General features: G+C 43.1%; 1 protein-coding gene across 2 annotated transcripts in view; it reads left to right on the top strand.

Moving 5' to 3' along the window:
• SMC1B (structural maintenance of chromosomes 1B) overlaps positions 1 to 22,611 on the top strand; it is a 48,357-nt gene that overhangs the window by 3,130 nt on the left and 22,616 nt on the right. The window contains exons 4-11 of one of the 2 annotated variants that reach the window (XM_088669958.1): positions 2,266 to 2,454; positions 11,176 to 11,288; positions 12,629 to 12,832; positions 14,318 to 14,556; positions 16,430 to 16,688; positions 17,130 to 17,270; positions 18,518 to 18,600; positions 22,310 to 22,517. In XM_088669958.1, the coding sequence (XP_088526084.1) occupies positions 2,266 to 2,454; positions 11,176 to 11,288; positions 12,629 to 12,832; positions 14,318 to 14,556; positions 16,430 to 16,688; positions 17,130 to 17,270; positions 18,518 to 18,600; positions 22,310 to 22,517 (1,436 nt within the window). The remainder of the gene's footprint in view (positions 1 to 2,265; positions 2,455 to 11,175; positions 11,289 to 12,628; positions 12,833 to 14,317; positions 14,557 to 16,429; positions 16,689 to 17,129; positions 17,271 to 18,517; positions 18,601 to 22,309; positions 22,518 to 22,611) is intronic. The other variant, XM_088669959.1, reaches the window with a different exon arrangement.

Genomic DNA, 22,611 nt, shown 5'->3' with positions numbered 1-22,611 from the left:
GCTTTCATTTCAAAATATTTTAGAAGAGATAGTTCCTGTCTCTTCTAAGATGGTACCTGGTATGGCAGGTTTGTATATGTTACAGAAAAATAATACATTTTCCCCTTAAGAATTATTATTAAAATCAATTTATGATTAATTTTTATAATAGTTCTGAAGGAAAAAAACTATTATATAATATAATTACCCTATAAATTACCAAACCAAGACTTGGGGGTATAGGGTAATGATTTCAATGTTTTCTACAGTGACGTCTTTGCTGTTTGTGCTTAGGGTTATCGGAAACTATTAAAATCCTTTGTTGTATTCTTAATCTTCAAGACTAACTTAGGGGACAGAAAAGAGTCTATAATTTAATATTAAAATATGGCAGCACCTCTTAAGTGAAGCGAGGCATCTATCAGTGTCATATCAGTGAAGCAGTTTTGGGGCATACTTTTTTTTGTGTCAGTAGCATAGCTGCCAAGTTTTCCCTTTTCTCGCGAGGAAGCCTATTCAGCATAAGGGAATTTCCCTTAAAAAAAGGGAGAACTTGGCAGCTATGAGTCAGTAAGCACATTTGGAATTTAAGAGGGCTCCAATCACAAAATGGCTGCTGTGGGGTATGCTGTGTGGCATAACATAAAATGGCTGCCACATCTAAAAGAGCAGAAAGAGTACAGCAAAATGGTACAAGCATGCCCCTGCTACCCCTATCAGTGGGGGAAAAGTAACTCTAGCAGCCACAACTGTGCTTGCTCACAAAAAAGGCGCTTTTTGCCTACGTCGTCCATTCAGAACGGAAGGAAAGTGTGTCTCCAGCTCTGAAATTTAATGAAATGTGAGTGTTATTAAGAGAGCAAGCTCAGCACAGGAGAGGTTAGAGATGTTGAAGGAAAACAAATAGCAAAATGGTCAGGGGGGGCCCTCCATTTTTTCTGAAAAAAATGGGGGACGCCACATTTTCCATTTTTTTAATGGACCGTCACATCTTTACAGTACAGGAACTGGACAGAAAGACCCCCACACACACATTAAACATTGCCACACCCACACCCCACACTCTTCCCTTATCTACCGCTCTCCCCCTTTTCCTCCCCAATGTCTCAACAATTGAAACTGATCTGTAAAAATGTTATGAGAGACATTGTACACGTCTCTGTAAACTGAGAAAACCGTTAATAAAAATATTTATTAAAAAAAAAAAAGAGTGAGCAGACTCGTATGCATTGTGGGATTTTGAAGGGATGTTTAATGAGAACTTTTGTGGGTGGTTTACTGTAGGAGGTACTGGCACACAGATTCCAGCAGGTGTCATGTTGGTGATCTCAGGCATACTTTGTGCTCTTGATGCACCTGTATGGTGCCCCACACTCTGTGGGAATTGCTGTGTGAGGCACTATTTCAGAAATTGCCTCCTTATTTGTGTATCTAGAGGTATAAAAATTATTATAAAGAAGAAAGCTCAGTTATATAGTCTCCTATTACCTGTGCTAGTGGTTTTTAGTCATAAAAGTACAGTGCAAAACTGTTTCAACCTGTATCTATGACTGATAGCGAATCTTATTAAAGTTCAATATGGCGTAGTCAGTAAAATGTGCATAGAAGTGTGTTCTAAATTGTGGAATTACACTGGCCCTGTTTATAATCTAACATAAAAATAATGTCTCTGAGTTCATAGCTGTGGTGATACACGAGTCATGATTCTTTGCTGGTATGAATCAAACATGAGTCAGTGAGAAGTTTATCACACCACACCATATTTTAAGCTTTTTTTCTTATGATGGTTCATGTAGTATTGTTAATGGTTTTGACATGCCCTCAAGCTTTCATATCATCATGTATACAGCAAGCCTTTGTTGTTATTTTTGAACTTTGGCTAGGCAAATGAAATACAAGTCATCAAATCAGCCTTTCAGCTCTTCAAAAAGTTGGGTTACCCACTATGGAGTGTGTGATGAAAATTAACTTTCAAGCTTGGCTAACGTCATTAAAATATGCCCTTTAAAAAGAGGATAGAAAGGAATCTGAGAATAACTTCATTTCCCCCTAAATTATGAGGCTTGGGTAGTTGATACCCAACCCATAGAATCAGGAAAATCTGTTGGATATGATTAGACGTACATACAGTCAAGGCCGTGCCAATGGATAAAAATATCTTAGTTTAAAGGGAAGTTTCTGAATTAAGAGTCTCTTACATCTGATCTGAAATGAAAATAAAGAGTCTTGTGATTATCTAAATTATATTTGAAAAGGGTAATATTTTTATGTTTTATACAACTGAAGGGAAATCAAATGTAATGGATGCACTTAGCTTTGTAATGGGTGAGAAGGCATCTAATTTGAGAGTGAGGCACATCCAAGAACTGATATATGGAGCACATATCGGGAAGCCGGTTTCATCTACTGGAAGTGTAAAAATGGTGTACATGGAGGAAAATGGGGAAGAGAAAACATTTGCAAGAATTATTCGAGGTGAGTGGGGTTTTTCTAAATAGTGGGTATGAGGTTTATATGGAAAAAATACATAGAAGCTTTTCAATATATACGTTTTTATTTTAAGTAATAAGTATAGAAAAAATTAATACATTAGCATAATCAGCAACATACATAGAAGCTTTTATGATCATTTGTATAATTACTTTAAATTTTAAAATAGCCTGCTTTATAACTGCTGTTGATTTTGCTTGTTCTTATTTTTAGGTTGCATTTTGCATTTTTAGGGTGCATGTTTATCTTATGTTGTACTGTGTCAGTTGTGTGTAAGCCACCTTGTGTACTTCTGTAGAAAGGTGGGCTATAAATTCATATTAGTACAGTGGTACCTCGCAAGACGAAGCCGCCCAACAGCTGATACAGAAGGCAAAGGAAGATCAGCAAAGGAAGATGCCGCTGCGCTTCGGCTCCGGCAGAGACGAGCAGAACACAAAGGGGAACCAGCTGTAGCGTGGGAAGAAGGCAAAGGAAGATCAGCTGTCAGCTTCCCACGCTGACAGCTGATCTTCCTTTGCCTTCTTCCCGAGCAAGCGCTGCTGCCGCTGCCGCCGCCAGTCCTCCGAGCCAAGCGCTGCGCTTCAGCTTGGGGCACTGGCGGCGGCAGCAGCGCTTGCTCAGGGAAGGCAAGCGCCGCCACCAGTCCCCCAAACCAAAGTGCAGTAGGGGGCTTGGCTTGGGGGACTGGCAGCGGCAGCGGCGCTTGCTCTCTTGGCTCGGGGAAGGCAGGCAGGCAAGAGAGCAAGCGTCTCTCTTTGCCTGCTTGTCCTCCCTTTGATAAAAAGGGAGATTGGTGTGATGGGGGCTTGGGGGTGGGCTTGTGTGTCATAATAGGGGGGAATAGAGAGGGGAAGAGTTAACACTGACTGCCTTATGCTGAAATGAGAGATTATGGTAGGTAGTTGAGTCATCAAAATTTCCAAGGTGTTAATCACTGTGATACGTCTGCTTTCTACTGTCAAATTCCTTTGGCTCCAGAAGTCATTAACAGCTAATCACTGAGATATTCACACTTAGGCATACCAGACAGAAGTATAGTACAGTGGTACCTCGCAAGACGAATTTAATTCGTTCCACGAGTAAATTCGTCCTACGAAAAATTTGTCTTGCGAGTCACGGTTTCCCATAGGAATGCATTGAAACTTAATCAATGCGTCCCTATGGGCTTCGGGGGACTGCCCAGCCTCAGATGGGCATTAAAGGCACACGTAGAAGGGGAGAAAAGAGGAAGAGTCTTAACAGGACAATTTTGTGCTATCAAAATTCTCGCCGCTGTAGTAGCATACATGAATAGGGTCCTCCTCTTCTTCGGTAGATCTTGGCCTAAAATACCTAGCAAGAAAGCTTCTGGTTGTTTAGCAAATGTTATTTTCAACATTTTCTTCAATTCATTTTATATCATTTCCCAGTACATTTTTACCTTTTTGCAATCCCACCACATATGATAAAACGTACCTTCTGCCTCATATATCCAACACTCTTTTCATTTTTATACATTTTTGCCAATTTAACCGGTGATATATACCATCTATACATCATTTTCATATAATTCTCAATAATATACAATCCATTATTTTCAAATTTACTTTCCACAGTTTTATCCAATCTTCAAATTGTATATTGTGACCTATGTCTTGCGCCCATTTAATCATTACCGATTTTACTTCTTCGTCTTTAGTTTCCCATTCCAAAAGGATATTATATGCCTTTTTTCCTTTTGGAATTTGGAAACCAAATATAAAAAGCCTTTCTTATTGTCCTCTTTGAAAATATCCTTTACCTGTCTATGGTGCAACCAAACATTGGAGATGTTCTTTTATTTCTTCATATTCTTTCAGTTTTAGTTTCCCCTCTTGTTCAACCAGAAATTCTCTATATGTTGGTGTGACGACCCAGGTCCCACTCTACCTTACTATCACTGCGACACAGGAATCCAGAGGGGAAAACACCCACCCTCTTCTCCTGACGCCTCAAAAATATAAACCCCTTTTACTACTGGGTTTCTTAGTAAGGAGAGCCTTCCAGCTTGCGTGGCCTGGTACCTTAAGAAACTCTAGGCTGTCCCCCAGGAATAACCTCTTGCCTCCAGTAAAGGGTCTCCCTCAGTTGGATTCCCCCACTGTAGAAGTTTGCCCTATGCACTCTGGCAACTTCTTGGCACCTCAGGTTACCCTTCTAAGCCTCCTCCGTGTAACTTCAGGACACAAATCACCACTTCCCTGCCTGAGGTGAGTTTTGCCCTCTCTTGAGTCACCACGGCTGTGAGTCCTGGTACCTTGCTGGAAAAAATACAGACGGACCTCTTGTTGGCAAAAACAGAGATGAAGTTTTATTGTGTTAAAAACATAAGTGATTCTTTAACGTGTCATTTATTAATTAGCTTTGTTCCAGTTGTACAAAATAAACTCAGTCAAACATTTAACTTTAAGTTTTCCTAGCCTCTTAACTGTCTTCATACAAGCCACCACATAACATCACACCACACCTTCCTCCCTCTCCCTCCTAACTGACCAAACCGACACTCCCTCCTTTCAAACCGGGCACAGTCCCGCCCCCATCAGAGTTCTATGTCAGTCAGGCTAAAGGTGGGTTAACTCTTTGCCAGCCGGACAGAAATAAACATTTCAAAAGTGCTTCAATTTGTCACATATCTCCCCCACCACAAAGACATTGCGTCGGCTTGCTCTTAACTAACTAGAGCAATGCCAAAGCAATGGGCTTGGGGTTATAAATCCTTCAATGCATTCTATAACACTCATATTACAAAGTCAACTAAATTAACATCTCATAAACTTGTACACAAATAAACCATGTTTGACATGTGTTAAATTATAACGCCTAAGCACAAATGTTTTGCTAGGGTTACCACCGTTTCATATAATACTTTGCACCATTCTATACCTCTCAAAAATATACCTAGACAAAGCGTCCGCTATGATGTTTTCCTTCCCACTTATGTGCTTACCCTGTGTCTATTTTATAAGTTGCTAGGCTGGTCCTCCCTGGGATGTTTGAGAAGATCTGAGCAAACTGAGCAAGGACTAATTTTAACTGCTCCTTTTGCTCTGGGGTCAGACTTTCATCGAATGACACCTCTGCTAGAGTTGTGCCCTTACTTAGCTCTCCCCACCCAGTTAAATGAATCCCTTGGGTCACCTTCCCCTTTACTTGTAACACCAACTTATTTCTGTCAAAATAAGGCTTAAGTAAATTTACATGAAAGTTTTTACATCGGTTCCCTTCCCCATCTAACTCTACCAAATAGTTCACCGCAGATATCCTCTCGACCACTTTGAAGGGACCGTCCCACGACATCTCCAACTTCTTTCGACGTCTTGTTCTTAACACGAGCACACTGTCACCAGGCTGGAAAGTTCTGTCTCTTGCGTGTGCATCATACCACTGCTTCTGTCGACGCTGTGCCTGCTGCAAGTTGTGAGCAGCTTGCTCCCGTAGCTCTTGAAGGTCGCTCTGCAGCTCCTGTAGATACGTCACAACATCAGGGCTGTCGATCTGCTCCTCCCCTGACCACGCTGCTTTCATCAAGTCTAGGGGTCCTCGTGGCTGTCGACCAAATAGGAGTTCAAAAGGACTGAACCCTGTGCTCTCCTGCGGCACTTCGCGATAACCAAATAGGAAGTGTTGCAGCCTCTCATCCCAGTCGTTAGGATGATTGATGGAATAGGTTTTTAGCATCCGGCTCAGGGTCGAATTAAATTTCTCCGTCAAGCCATTCGACTGTGGATGATAAGCCGTAGTTTTAACATGCTTAATTCCACAAAGAGTTAAAAGCTCTTCCATGGTCTTGGACGTGAAGGATGTCCCTAAATCTGTTATAATTTCCTTGGGGAATCCCAGCCTTAAGAACACCGACATGAGGGCTTTTGCTACAGTCTTTGAGTCAATGTCCTTTAGAGGTATTGCTTCTGGATAGCGCGTAGCATAATCCACTAGGCATAAAATAAACTTATTCCCCCTTTTTGTAACTCTGGAGATAGGCCCGAGGATGTCCACTCCTACTCTGGAAAAGGGCTCAGTAATTACAGGAATAGACTGTAACAAGCCTCGCGTTTTGTCCACTCTTTTGCCTGCTTTTTGGCAGATCACACAGGACTTGCAATACTCTTTGATGTCCTTGCCCATCCCAGGCCAGTAAAATCTTGCTTGGATTCTATCACTAGTCTTTCTAATGCCTAGATGCGCTGCTGAGGGTGCGTCGTGTGCCATTTGTAGCACTTGCAACCGGTAAGCTCTTGGCAACACTAACTGTTTCTTCCTTTCCCAAACAGCAGCAGTTTTCCTCCTCCTAGAAATTCTATACAGTCTTCCCTCAATGGTGGTAAATAAGCAGGGGTTCTCCACAGTTACTTCGGCATTAGGACTTTGTGCTTTACCCCACAGCTCTTTTATAGTTTCATCCTCTTTTTGATCACTCAAGAATTGGGCACCGTGCTCCTGGACCACTGGCACGCTAATCAGCCCTTCATCCTCACCAGGCTCTATGGGTGACTCTATAACTGCAGGAGGATTACTCTCAGTGACTTGAGACTGTGACCTAGTTATCACTTGAATACGGTGTTTCTGACTAGCTAGGTCAGGGGTGTCAAACTCAAATTCATCGGGGGCCGCATCAGCAGTTTGGTCACCCTCAAAGGGCCGGTTGTATCTGTAGGACTATGTGTCCACTCTTTATTATCATAAATTATTGTCACTGCATTCAATTATTACTGTTTTTTTGTAATAATGTAAGTAATAACTAGCTCTGAAAGCAGAAACATAGTCAGAATAATGGCAAGTAGATATTCAAATGTACAATTATTGTACAATTTATTGAAAAATGATTTTTGGTAACTGCACTGGGTGGTGGAGGCTCGCTAGGGTTTCATGCAGGACCTTTGCAGAGCTACTAGTACCTGGAGGTGCTGGGGTCCTTCTGCATGCAGGACAGATGTTCTGCCAGTGAGCCACCACCCTTCACCAAAGGGACTGGCTGAGGTTGACTCACTGGAGCTGCTCTCCTGGTTCCAGGGTTTAAGGGCCAGAAGTATAAAGCAGCATCCTATGTTTCTGAGGAGAGGGAGAGGGAGAGGGAGGGAGTGAGGAAGGAAGGAAGGAAGGAAGGAAAGAGGGGAGAGAAAGAAGAGTAGGAAATAAGGAAGAGAATAAAGAAGGAAAGAAAAAGAAAGAGGGAGAGAAGACGGAAAGGGAGAAAGAAGGAAGGAAGTAGAGGGAAAGAAAGAATAAGAATGAGGGAGAGGAAGAAAGTTGGGAAGGACGGAAGGAAGGAAGGAAGGAAGGAAGGAAGGAAGGAAGGAAGGAAGGAAGAAAAGAGGGAGCAGGAGGGAGAGAGGAAGGAAAGAGGTGAGAGAAAGAAGAGTAGGAAAGAAGGAATAAAGAAGGAAAGAAAAAGAAAGAGGGAGAGAAGACAGAGATAAAGAAGGAAGGAAGGAGAGGGAAAGAAAGAATAAGAACGAGAGAGAGGAAGGAAGAAAGGGAAGGGGGGGTCGCCGCCTTGATTCAGCGCCAGAAAAGAGCGCGAAGGGACCCAGGGGCAAAAAGCATTTCCCCGGCCCCAGCTGTTCGTCGGCGCTTTGTTGGCGCGGCGCTTAAGCAGCAAGGTCCCACTGCTGGGTCCCGCTCGGCGGGCCACATGACGAGGTCTGGCGGGCCGGATTTGGCCCCCGGGCCTTGTGTTTGACACCCGTGAGCTAGGTCATTCCCTATTAAAAAGGGCACCTCCAATTCATTTAGGATTCCTACTCTCCATTTGCCACAAAATCCTTTGTAGGTAATATCAACTTCAGCTAATGGTACTTCAAAATGTGGGCCCCATATGCCTTTTAAACTATAGGACTGACCCTTGAGGTACTGCTCCTTTGGAACAAATTGTGATTTGACAAGTGAGACTTCTGCTCCTGTGTCCCTCAAACCTAAACAAGACTGACCATTTAATTCAATTGGCTCCATGTAATCTTGGTTGCACTCCTGCTCAGCCCTCCAGACCTGTAAGACCTTAGAAGTAGTCTCAGCTGGACTGTCCGCTTTCTCTGAGCCTTCTGTCTGAGGCGAGCTATTTTCCTGAGACTGCATTACCAGTTTTACTTGTTTAGCTGCAGAAGGTGTAGTTTGCGACTTAACCAGCAGGGGGCACCTGGCACGTACATGGCCCTCACGATTACAGAAAAAACAAGTGATTTTCTTAGAACCTGTCTTGTCAGAAACTGATTCCCTGACAGGAAAATTTTCTTGCCTGTCTTTATTTTCTCTGTTTCTCCATGGATTACCCTTCTGTGAGTGTTTTGGGAATGCTATTTCATTGAAATCTCCTTGTAGTTCGTCTAAGACCTCAGCAACCTGTGCCACAGTTTTCAGTTTTTTATCCCTCAAGAACCAACGTAAATTGCTAGGGATTTGCTTAAAAAATTGTTCTAAACAAATTAATTGTTTTAACTCATCAAAGTCCTTCACTCCACTCCCTTGAATCCATCTGTCAAGTAATTTATCTAAGCGGCTAGCTAGTTGGGCATAAGTCTCTTTATGTTCCTTTTTTGCCTCACGAAAAGCCTTTCTGCTTTGTTCAGCCGTGAGTCCACATCGAACCCTGACCCTTTGCTTAAATACTTGGTAACTTGACAGCTCTTCTTCCCTCAGGTCAGCATAAATTTCACTTAGTATCCCACAAATTTGAGGTCTTAAATAAAGCATCCAGTTCTCCTCAGGTATTTGAAATTCCACACAAACACGTTCGAAGGTAAATAGAAACGATTCGACATTATCGTCTTTTCCAAATTTGGGGAACCTTTTTAAATTAATTGCGATACTATCATTATTAACTGGGCTACTAGTTAATTCTGATCGCAAACGTATCTCTTCAAGCTTCATTCTGTCCTGTTCTAATTGAACCCTTAACCTCTCGGACTGCATTCTCTCCTCAGCTTCAATTCTAGCTTTTTCCCTCTCACTTTCAGATGCTATCTTTTCCCTCTCAGCTTCAATTCTGGCTTTTTCTCTCTCACTTTCAATTCTGGCTTTTTCCCTCTCACTTTCAGCTGCTATCTTTTCCCTCTCAGCTTCAATTCGGGCCATCTCAATTCGTAGTTTCATCAGTTCTACCTCAGAACCTGGGCTTCCCTCAGCCCCTTCCGTTCTTTCATCTCCTTTTGCCTCTCTGGGTTTTCTTACGTGAGTCATTTTCCTCACAGGAAAATCCTGACAGACTCAAACCAAACTAGGCGCGTGAGCTTTTAATTTCGATCACGACGCTGCCACCAAAAATGTGACGACCCAGGTCCCACTCTACCTTACTATCACTGCGACACAGGAATCCAGAGGGGAAAACACCCACCCTCTTCTCCTGACGCCTCAAAAATATAAACCCCTTTTACTACTGGGTTTCTTAGTAAGGAGAGCCTTCCAGCTTGCGTGGCCTGGTACCTTAAGAAACTCTAGGCTGTCCCCCAGGAATAACCTCTTGCCTCCAGTAAAGGGTCTCCCTCAGTTGGATTCCCCCACTGTAGAAGTTTGCCCTATGCACTCTGGCAACTTCTTGGCACCTCAGGTTACCCTTCTAAGCCTCCTCCGTGTAACTTCAGGACACAAATCACCACCTCCCTGCCTGAGGTGAGTTTTGCCCTCTCTTGAGTCACCACGGCTGTGAGTCCTGGTACCTTGCTGGAAAAAATACAGACGGACCTCTTGTTGGCAAAAACAGAGATGAAGTTTTATTGTGTTAAAAACATAAGTGATTCTTTAACGTGTCATTTATTAATTAGCTTTGTTCCAGTTGTACAAAATAAACTCAGTCAAACATTTAACTTTAAGTTTTCCTAGCCTCTTAACTGTCTTCATACAAGCCACCACATAACATCACACCACACCTTCCTCCCTCTCCCTCCTAACTGACCAAACCGACACTCCCTCCTTTCAAACCGGGCACAGTCCCGCCCCCATCAGAGTTCTATGTCAGTCAGGCTAAAGGTGGGTTAACTCTTTGCCAGCCGGACAGAAATAAACATTTCAAAAGTGCTTCAATTTGTCACAGTTGGCCATTCTCCCCTTTCCCCAATGTTTTAAGTGTCAGTGCTTCAATAGGTGATAACCACCAGGGTGTCTTGGGTTCTAGTAAGTCTTTATATTTTTCCCACAATTTGAACAATGATCTCCTTATTATGTGATTGTGGAATACTTTGTGTATTTTTGCTTTTCCATACCATAGGTAAACATGCCATCCAAACCTGTTATCATGTCCTTCCTGTTCTGTTATTTCCTCCCTTTCTAACTTGATCCAATCATGGATCCATATTAGGGATGCAGCTTCATAGTACAATTTTAAGTCTGGGAGTGAGAAACCGCCTCTTTCTTTCACATCTGTTAGTATCTTATTTTTTATCCTTGGCTTTTCCCCATTCCAGACAAATCTTGAGATCTCTCTCTGCCATTCTTTGAAGCATGCATTCCCCGTTATTACTAGAATAGATTGGAAGAGAAATAACATCCTTGGAAGTAAATTCCTTTTTATAGTTGCAATTCTTCTAAGTTTTTTGCCATCTGTGTGTAACACAGCACTAGTGCAAGAGCAGATCTGGTAACAGTTCAGAACTAAAAACCACGTCAGAAAGTGATGAACGGTTTTCTTGGCTTGAGTAGTCATTATCCCTTTCAAAATGGATGGATTGTATAATCTGCTCTTTCTTCCAAAACTAGGCAGCGGATCTGAATTCCTTGTTAATGACAAGATTGTCAGCAGATCTGTTTATACAAAGGAACTTGAAGAAATTGGTATAATTGCTAGAGCAAGGAATTGTCTAGTTTTTCAGGTAAATATTTGTGTTGTAATCTAATGTATCAGGAAACTAGAGCATAACTGTGACAGGTGTTTCTGCAGCTTCAGAGGCATGGAAGAATCTGGGGAGTAGAATGTGTGACATCCTGTGACCTGCAGCCCTCACACCCATTGATAGATTGAAGCAGGTACTGTATTAGCCTTGTATTTTAGCACCAGCTTAGCAGCCATGCAACAAATTGTGTGCAGAGGAAGGAGAGAGTGTTCTGCCTTTGCCTGTGCCTGGCATAGAAACCAAGCAGGGCTGCCAGAGGACGGAAGCCGTCTCCTCGTTCAGCATAGAAATCTGGTAAGCTGTTTTCAGCTCCCAGCAGGCTAGTAAACATTTTTTTTTGCAGGCTAGTAATTTAGGCTTATTTACAGAATAAGATCAGAAGCTTTTGTTTCTTCTTAACAGTTTCTGCTTAACTGCACTAGAATTGTGGTTAACATTGACTGTGGTTAGTTGCATCACAAGCCATAGTTTGAATGGATAATAATAGCACGTAAAATGACAATGTGAAGAAACTCAGTGTGGGAAAAGCAGAAACAAAAGCTTCTGAATTTACCCTGGTCATGGAGGAGGAAATGGGGGATGCAGAAGACCAAAGCTAGTTGTGGTTTGTTTTTCCTTGTGCATGTTATGCTAAACCATAGTTCTACTTACAGGCAGGTAGCTGTGTTGGTCTGACGTAGTCGAAAAAAAATTAAAAATTTCCTTCCAGTAGCACCTTAGAGACCAACTAAGTTTGTCATTGGTATGAGCTTTCGTGTGCATGCACACTTACAGAAGTCACTGGACCCTTGTATATAGTGGGAGGGTGGTGAGGGGTATTACTCAGAAGGGTGGTGGGAATGGGTGTTTGTTTGACTGACTGATAGCTGTTAATGGCTGCAATTGGTTTTACAGGAAAAAGCAAGGGGTCAGATGGCTAACGATAGTGTTATGTATAATGAGATAAGAAACCAATGTCTTTATTCAGACCATAGTTTAATGTAGGAGTGAGAAACTTCCACCTCACTAAGTCCACCAGGCTTCACAGATTGGACAGGCTATTTCGGACAAACTAGCTACCTTTCCTGTGTCTGATGTTAAAAACTACAGTTCCCAGGATTCTTTGTGTGGTCGGCAAAAGTGCTTTGAATGTACTTTACATGTACTGTGTGTATGTGACCGAAGTTTGCTCCCAATTCTTTAAATCAGATGGTGGATTCATATGACATGCAAACATGGCCTTTGTTTTTAATCCCTTTCTCATTTTTGTTGCTGGTGACAAGGTTTTGCTTTAGTTTTAACGCATTGTAATTCTGTAGTTTGGTCCTACTTCATTTTAGGGTGAAGTTGAAACAATTGCTATGAAGAAACCCAAGGAAAGAACTATACTTTTTGAACAAATTAGTCATTCAGGAGAACTTGCTGCTGAATACGCAGAAAAGAAGAAGAATATGCAACAGTCGGAGGAAGAGGCACAGTTTAGTTATAACAAGAAGAAAAACGTTGCAGCTGAGCGCAAACGTGCCAAGTTGGAGAAAGAAGAGGTAATTCAAAGAACAGCACAAAACATTTGACTCTTAAAGTTTTTGTGCGAAGTTCAGCAATACTGTTTTTGGTTCTTAGGTGGTGTTTTTCTTGTTTTCAAGACACTTGTGATTTAAACCAGTGTTTTCTAAGTAATTTCCCATTATAGAGATTTTGCTCATAAGCACCAGCATTATTATGCCAAAATATGCTTCCTCTGAATTTACTTTTAACTATTTGTGCAGAAATCTTACGAATCGGGTTTCATTTGACATCTTTCTCTGCTTCCCCTGGTTCAGAGCTGAGAATGATGTGTCTGGTTCTTGTTCAACAGTAGAAATAATAATCAACTAAAATAATAAATGGCTCTGCAATGTAAGCAGTGGTGTAGCATCTAAGGCAAATGGAAAAGAACTACCTGCTGCTTCCCTCCCTCTTCCCCCATGGATCCAGCTTCTCCTTTTTTCAGTCCTTCCCTGGCAGCTGCTTTTCTTACTTCCCAGGCCCACCTTTTCTTTTTCAGCCAGCATACTTACTCTGTCTCCACTTCTTCTTCTGACCCTACCAACCAAATACCTGGTAATAGAATCTGTCCAATCAGAAGGGAAATAAGTGCAAAGAGTGAAAGCTAAGTAAAGAAGAGCTGGACCTTGAGCATGCAGCAGGACATGAACAGGTCAGCTGAGGAGTGTGCATGACAGGGTGTGGATTGGCCATACCCACAGCAGGCATACAGTTTCCAGATGTTTGGCCAAAACCTGGCCCTTGGACCAAAAAAGGTTAGCCATACCCGTTTTAAGGAGCAAAAGAGACTTTCTGGCCCACCATGGTGCAGATTGAAACCGTGGCACTTGTGGCCTGGACCTGGCCAGTGTGCTATGGATCTGGCCCTATTCCTCCAACACCTACGGTATAACCTGTTGTGACAAACTACAGAATCATATAATTAAACAATTATCAAATCACGTTGCTATGGGGAAGGCAAAACCTATGAATGGAGTACGTTTCCTTTCCAGCTCTGTTAACCAGTGGCTCACATTTTGTCCATAGCAAGGTGGTGAGTGTCGTAAGACAAGAGAGGCTGGGAGAAAGAGTTGACAACAGTGCCTAGGCCATGCCCCTGATAGATAGCCGAGGCAGAGATCAGGGTAGGAGATCTTCTTTCTCTGATTCACACAGAGACCCAGCCTGCAGGAAACCAGCACATGGGCACATGGTGGTACTCATCTGCTCTTCATCCACCCCTCCCCCCATAAAAACCACTGAAACCCTTGGCATAGCGATGTATATTAAGAAATTTCTAATATTTACAAATACTGTTTTAGATATTTAAATGTATAGGCTGCATCTATAAATCACAAATTATTACTCATATACTGTATATTGCATGTATATATTATATAACTGAAATAAATGCTTGTTTGGTGCTTTGCTTTCAACTTTTAACTACCAATATCCATTGCTGTTGAATATCAGTTAGCTGTTAATAATTTGGTTGTTTACAGGCAGAGCATTACCAGATGATGTTTGACAAGTTAAGGGAATGTAGAGAGAGGCTGCAAATGTTCAAGCTGTATCACAATGAACAAAAAATTAACTTTCTGAACAATAGATTGGCTGCAAAAAACAAGGATATTGATTCTAACAAAATGGCTGTTTCGGATGCTGAAGATGCAGTGGGAGCCAAGAAAAAAGTGCTTGGAGCATTAAATAGAAAACAGCAGCAGATCGAAAAAGAAATAAAGTAAGTGCACAAGTTAACACTGTTGGGAAATGTTTGTTTCTACCCATCTCTGTCAGAATGCTGTGCTACACCTAGAAGAAGAAGAAGAGTTTGGATTTGATATCCTGCTTTATCACTACCCGAAGGAGTCTCAAAGCAGCTATCATTCTCCTTTCCCCTCCTCCCCCACAACAGACACCCTGTGAGGTGGGTGGGGCTGAGAGACTTCAGAGAAGTGTGACTAGCCCAAGGTCACCCAGCAGCTGCATGTGGAGGAGCGGGGATGCAAACCCGGTTCCCCAGATTACGAGTCTACCGCTCTTAACCACTACACCACACTGGCTCCTAGTGGGTGTTGCTGGTATGTGAGGATTCTGTTTCCCAATTTTCAGGAGGCAATATAATGTTGTGAAATGCTTTGAGTGGGAATGCTTCCGTTTATTCTCTTTCAGCTCTCCAGAGCCAGCCTGCCGAATCTGGAGATTATGCAAAGCCTCAGTTTCTATTTACTGACCAATATTGCCAAGAAGCTAAAATCCCACAGGAGTTCAAAATATTTTTTTTAAATCTGATTTCACCCCTTCCCTTGCCAATCCCAGCTTCTTAGCATAACAGAAGAGTGAACAAAGCCTCCAAACCCAACCTTAAAGGTAAATAAAATAAAAAAATTCCTTCAGTAGCACCTTAAAGACCAACTAAGTTTTTATTTTGGTATGAGCTTTCGTGTGCATGCACACTTCTTCAGATACACTTGCTATATACACTTGCATGCACACGAAAGCTCATACCAAAATAAAAACTTAGTTGGTCTTTATGGTGCTACTGAAGGAATTTTTTTATTTTGCTTCGACTCAGACCAACACGGCTACCTACCTGTAACTTAAAGGTAAAGGTAAAGGACCCCTGACAGTTAAGTCCAGTCGCGAATGACTCTGGGGTTGTGGCGCTCATCTCGCTCTATAGGCCGAGGGAGCCAGCGTTTGTCCGCAGACAGCTTCCAGGTCATGTGGAAAGCATGACTAAGCCGCTTCTGGCGAAACCAGAGCAGCACACGGAAACGCCGTTTACCTTCCCGCCAGAGGGGGACCTATTTGTCTACTTGCACTTTGACGTGGTTTTGAACTGCTAGGTTGGCAGGAGCTGGGATCGAACAACGGGAGCTCACCCTGTCATGGGGATTCAAACCTTATGCCATCACAAAACAGGACTGTCCAGCGCCACTTTACTGACGTTTCAGAATATGAATTCCCATATTCCCCTCACTCTAGTTAAGGGCAAACCTATCAGCTCTCTACCTAGGGACCTGGGTAGAAGTGAAACATTTCTTCCTGAGACTCAAGAGCCTCTCAGGAGACACCTCGTGACTTGGATAAGGAGAGAGGCTAGGGGAATGATTTGTCCAATGAAGTTAAGGGAGCCAAATTATTTAAAGCCTTGGATTATTGTCCAAGCCATTTCCAATGTGGTTATGTGCTCTGCTTAACCAGTTCCAGCAAAGGCACTATCCAGGGCAGCTTCAGTCTCTGCATCTGTCAGAGTATCTCGGAAGGCAGCCTCTTTCCCTGCAGTATTAAAAGATGTAGCAGAATCAGAGTGAGCCTCCCCCTTGAGTACTATATTGAGCCCCCCCCCCCAATATATTAGATTAACCAGACATGGGCTTTTTTATATTGGCATTGGGCAGAATTTCCTGGTAGATCTCTGGGTGATTTGAATAAAGTAACCCACTAAATGGATGTCTCCTTATGCCAACCTTAAAGTCACATTCAAAGTAAGTGGACCATTGGTCATGCTGTGGGAAAAGGTTGATTACTTTAATGGAGCCTTTCAAAATTCTTTCTTGAATTCCTTTGAAAAGTACTTTGTTCAAAGATCAAAATATATCCATTTTTAGGTCTCTGGAAATTTTGCTGAATCAAAAACGACCTCAGTATATTAAAGCAAAAGAAAGAACCTCTTACCAAATAAAAAAAGTAGATACAGCTAAGAAAGATTTAAGAGATCATATGAAAGAACAGGCTAAGATAGAAGAAAACAAAAAAGAGCTAGAGACAGAACTGATGGATATTGATAAAGCTTGGAAAGCATATGAAAAAAAGGTTGAAGAGGAGGCACTGCACCAAGGGAGAGATGTTTTGCTGGAAGAAAGTCAGGTAAATTTCAAAACAAGCATAAAAATGCTCAAGCTTTAACTTTAGGTAGCTTTAGACATATACTTAACACATCAAGAGCTCATTGTTTTCACCATTTCATTTTATTTTATTTTTTCATTTTTGGAGTGATTATTATTTATTAGCAACATAAATTAGGAAGTTGTTGCAGTAGATATTCATTATCTTTTGTTTGTATAATATTAAATGTTGTTTTTTGTTTCTAGTGTCCCATATAGTCCTACATGTTATTTTTTAAAGTTAATTAAAACCAGAAACAAAATAAGTTTTTTAATACCTTAAATGGACAATGATTTGGAAAATTCAAGCTATAAAATTAATACATGGTGGATGTTTTTTAAAAGAATAATATTTTACTGATTGCTTGGTAAATGACTTTTATGTCATTACAACTTGGTAATGTATGTCCGATCTCGTGTCCAGATATGTAAATATAAGGAGCTGAAAGAACTAGTTAGGAAAAAAGTAGCTGTATTGACTCAGCAACTGAAAAAACTGCACTTGGAGCAAAAGGCAGATGAAGACAAGATGGCATTTGAGCAGCGGAAACAGAGAGAGATCGAGGTACTAGTAAATACAGTGGTACCTCGGTTTAAGTACACAATTGGTTCCAGAAGTCCGTACTTAACCTGAAGCGTACTTAACCTGAAGTGAACTTTCCCATTGAAAGTAATGGAAAGTGGATTAATCCGTTCCAGACGGTCCATGGAGTACTTAAACTGAAGCGTGCTTAACCTGAAGGTATGAGTGTAATTGGTTCCGGAAGTCCGTACTTAACCTGAAGCGTACTTAACCTGAAGTGAACTTTCCCATTGAAAGTAATGGGAAGTGGATTAATCCATTCCAGACAGGTCCGCGGAGTACTTAACCTGAAGCTTACTTAACCTGAAGCGAACTTTCCCATTGAAAGTAATGGAAAGTGGATTAATCCGTTCCAGAGGCAGTGTATGACAGTGGTTCTACTTGTATCTTGTCCAGTAGTGTGTTAATAATTAGATAGATAGATAGATAGATAGATAGATAGATAGATAGATAGATAGATAAGTGGGAGAGAAACAGAGATCCTTGCAAGCCTTTAGACACAGCTCTGGAACAGGAAAGTTGGCAGGGAAAGGAGGAAGCTGCTTTGTGAACCTCACAGGGGGAGAAACTTGCCTGTTGTGAAAGATGCTAACCTGAAGAGCCTTTGGGTACCAGGGACCCATCAGGCAGACTCTCAGGTAAATGAATGCTTTGGGGCTCTGAGAGCTCCCTCTAGCAAACTCACAATGTTTCCTCTAATAGACTTTTCAAAGTGAGATCCTTCATTCTAAAGCCACTAGCATTTTAGAGGTAGAAGAGAGACAGTTTGCTACTGTTCATGGCATTGATTCTCTCAAGTCCAGAAGACCTGAGGATGTGTTTCTAGTACAAATGGGCAGTGTTATGTAGATTGTCCTCTGCATCATTGGCTCTATTTGGGGGAAGGGTTAATACGGCCATCTGTCAGGGATGCTTTAGCTGAGATTCCTGCATTGCAGGGGGGGTTGGACTAGATGACCCTTGGGGTCTCTTCCAACTCTAAAATTCCATGTTAATGGTTGATTGGATGCCAAATTATGCCCAAAATGGTTTATTCAGCAGCATTGCATCCTGAAGTTCTTCCAATTGGTGGGAGGGTTAAATACAGAGTGCTTTGTTTTGCTCTGTCTCTGAAGTAAGTCAGAGGAGCAGTCCACCCCTGTAGAACCTCCATCCACTAGGGAGAGAACAAGGGTGAGCCCCACATTCCTTTTTGATAAAGTATCTTTTGACATTCTGTTTTTGTTCAGGCAAGTATGAAGCAAGTTATGGAACAGATAGAAGATCATGAAAAGCGGATAGAGAAGTTGACAGAGTATAGCAGCACATGTGTGTATGTATTTATAAAATCTGATTAAATCTAAATTCATCACTTTTTGCACAAACATGAGCTATGATATTAAAATCATTTTATAATTCTTTGGTTTCCCCCACAAACCTGCTATCAAAATAGTATATTAAAGGGAGAGCATTGCATGCAATTCTACAGGTGTATTCTGTATATACCCAGGCAAACCCACAGAGCTCTGGAGTGGGCTGAGTTTCATAAGTTGACTGGGGATATTATTTTTAATATATATTAAATTTATATCCTACGTTTTCTCCCAGATGAATCCAGGGTGACTGTCAGGACGCTGTCAGAGGCTCCCAGCTGGTTGTCCTCTTTCAGCAGGTCTGGGAAGGCTCCCTCACAGAGGGCAGCACTCATCACCCTGCGGAGCCCATTGCCCAGCCCTTCCTGGCTCACTTTTATGAGCCAGAATGGGCAAGGATCAAGGAGACAGGTGGTCGGTTTCACTCGTCCAAGCAGCCTGTCCACACCTATACTGTCTTCCATCTTCCTCCTCCCTGAAGGGTCAGGATGGGGAGGTAGTCTCCACCATTCCTCCTCTGCCCAGTTCCTGACAGTGACAGACAATGCAGTAGTAAGAACAATACTCTCTCCCAGTAAATCACTATGAGCAAGGTTGTTTTGGTGCTAATACCACTTGAGGTGAAAAGGATAATGAAGAATCATCTCCACCCCTATTGTTCAGCCCGGATACTGAGATCCAGCTCCGAGGGCCTTCTGGCAGTTCCCTCACTGTGAGAAGTGAGGTTACAGGGAACCAGACAGAGGGCCTTCTCGGTAGTGGCACCTGCTCTGTGGAATGCCCTCCCATCAGATGTCAAGGAAATAAACAACTATCTGACTTGTAGAAGACATCTGAAGGCAGCCCTGTTTAGGGAAGTTTTCTAATGTTTGATGTTTTATCGTGTTTTTAATATTCTGTTGGGAGTCACCCAGAGTGGCTGGGGAAACCCAGCCAGATGGGCAGGGTATAAATTAATAATAATAATAATAATAACAATAATAGTAATAATAATAATAATAATAATTGTTATTATTACTGATCTTACGTGTGTACATTTTTGTAATGGATAGAAAGTGTCCTACCCAGCCAGGAAGGTTACTGTGCAAGGGGTGGGGGTGGGATGGGGAGATTCTTGTCTTAAGAATTTAGTTTAATGAGTTTTGCATTTGGGGATGCATACTGTTTTTCATTGTGGACACTTTGGATGATCAGGAATTTTCTCCTATGGTAGCTTTTTCCAGAGAGTTGTACTTTTATTTGCAGATCAAGATCCTATAACTAGGTGTCCCCACCTAAGATCATTTACCTAGGGGTCAGGTAAAAACACTGTTGTTTAAGAACAACCAAGAGCCTTAAAGTGCAATCCTGGTTGTTCCTTGGCAAGCAGGGTTTCTATTTGACACTAAATGCAAGGCCTGCTAGGACTGGCTTTTCTCAGCAGCTCCCAAATAGAGCCCATCCCTGCTGAAAGTGATGACAATCTGTTGATTGGCAGGTACTTCAAGCCCTCCTTGAGTTAACCAGGGCTATTGACTGTCTGGCTCCGAAGTGCCCTCTCCGATTGCATGGAGCCCGGACAGCCCCATGGTTTCCCCCGGAGCTGAGGGCGATGAAACAGTCGCTGAGACGGCTAGAGCGCCGGTGGCGGAAAACTCATTCTGAATCAGACCGAACATGGGCTAGAGCTCAACTTTGAGCCTACCAAGTGGCAATGGCAACGGCGAAGAGGACCTTCTTCACCGCTTCTATCGCATCTGCAGAAAACAGCAGCAGGAGACTCTTCCAGGTGGTTCGCAATCTATCTGAACCACCTTCGTCATTGGGGCCTGGTAGGGACCCCAATATCTGCTGCAATGCTTTTGCAAAGTTTTTTTTGCAGATAAAGTCACTCAGATTTGGAAGTAGGTAGACTCCACCGTGGGAGCAGGGCCGGGGCGGGAGAGGGCTGGAGCCCTGTCTAGTCATGTTTCATGGGATCAATTTCAATCTGTTACCTCCGAGGATGTGGACAGGCTGCTTGGACGAGTGAAACCGACCACCTGTCTCCTTGACCCTTGCCCATCCTGGCTAATAAAAGTGAGCTGGGAAGGGCTGGGCGATGGGCTCCGCGGGGTGGTAAATGCTTCCCTCTATGAGGCAGTATTCCCAGACCCGCTGAAAGAGGCGGTCATTAAACCACTTCTTAAAAAAACATCTTTAGACCCGGCAAATATGGCCAATTATCGCCCAGTCTCAAATCTACCATTCTTCGGCAAGGTGATTGAGTGAGTGGTTGCTGAACAACTCCAAGCACGCCTGGAGGATGCGGACCATTTGGATCCCTTCCAATCGGGATTCAGGCCTCATCATGGGACTGAAATTGCCTTGGTCGTGCTGGTTGATGATCTCCAGCGGGCTAGGGACAAAGGTGAGAGCTGTTTCCTAGTTCTGCTGGATCTCTCAGTGGCCTTCGATACAATAGACCATAACATCCTTCTGGATGGGAGCTGGAGGGGTTGGGAGCTGGGGGGGGCTGTCATATGGTGGTTCTGCTCCTTCCTCCTGGGCCGTGTTCAGAAAGTGGTGGTGGGGGATGAGTGTTCAGACCTCTGGGCTCTCACTTGTGGGGTGCCTCAGGGTTCTGTCCTCTCCCCCATGCTTTTACCATCTATATGAAGCCGCTGGGAGAGATCATCAGGGGGTTTGGGCTGGGTGTTCATCAGTATGCGGATGACACCCAACTCTATCTCTCTTCTAAATCAGAACCAGTGAAGGCAGTGAAGGTCCTGTGTGAGTGTCTGGAGGTGGTTGGAGGATGGATGGTGGCTAACAGATTGAGGTTGAATCCTGACAAGACAGAAGTACTGTTTTGGGGGGACAGGGGGCGGGCGGGTGGGGGGGACTCCCTGGTCCTGAATGGGGTCACTGTGCCCCTGAAGGACCAGGTGCGCAGCCTGGGAGTCATTTTGGACTCACAGCTGTCCATGGAGCCGCAGGTTAATTCTGTGTCCAGGGCAGCTGTCTATCAGCTCCATCTGGTACGCAGGCTGAGACCCTACCTGCCCACAGACTGTCTCACCAGACTGGTGCATGCTCTAGTTATCTCCCGCTTGGACTACTGCAATGCGCTCTACGTGGGGCTACCTTTGACCTGCAATTAATCCAGAATGCAGCAGCTAGACTGGTGACTGGGAGTGGCCGCCGAGACCACATAACACCGGTCCTAAGAGACCTACATTGGCTCCCAGTACGTTTCCGAGCACAGTTTAAAGTGTTGGTGCTGACCTTTAAAGCCCTAAATGGCCTCGGTCCTGTATACCTGAAGGAGCGTCTCCACCCCCATCGTTCAGCCCGGAAACTGAGATCCAGCACCGAGGGCCTTCTGGCAATTCCCTCACTGCGAGAAGCAAAGCTACAGGGAACCAGGCAGAGGGCCTTTTCGGTAGTGGCGCCCGCCCTGTGGAACGCCCTCCCATCGGAGGTCAAGGAGATAAATAACTACCTGACATTTAGAAAACACCTAAAGGCAGCCCTGTTTGGGGAAGTTTTTAATCTGTGATATTTTAATGTATTTTGGTATTTGTTGGAAGCCGCCCAGAGTGGCGGGGGAGTTACTGGGATCCTCCCTTGACGGATTCATGGCAAAATTGCTTAGTTGACATTAAACTAATTGGGCTGTGTTTTTTACCATTTTGCTTTGGTTTGAAGTGAATCTTTAGCAGAGAAAAAACAGGAAGAAGTAACACTCACAAATGAAATTGAAAGGTCAAAGATACGAATGACTGAGTTAAATGAAGAACTGAATAAAATTGTCAGCGACCTGCATAATGCAAAAATCGATGTCCATGAGGGGAAACGCCAGAAGATGAGGGCTGAAACCTTGGAGAGCCTCAAAAGACTATATCCTGGTCACGTGGTAACTAGATGGACTCGTTGTTATATTTTTAAGTGTCCAGTAGACTTCAGAATTTTGCCTTGTGAATAGCTGGTTGTCTTTATCACGTTTCCTG

Source organism: Zootoca vivipara, chromosome 5 (assembly GCF_965207765.1).
Source record: "Zootoca vivipara chromosome 5, rZooViv2.hap1.1, whole genome shotgun sequence".
In the NCBI taxonomy this organism is placed as follows: domain Eukaryota; kingdom Metazoa; phylum Chordata; class Lepidosauria; order Squamata; family Lacertidae; genus Zootoca; species Zootoca vivipara.
The sequence above is the reverse complement of the archived record's forward strand: the minus strand, read 5'-3'. Positions and strand labels throughout refer to the sequence as shown.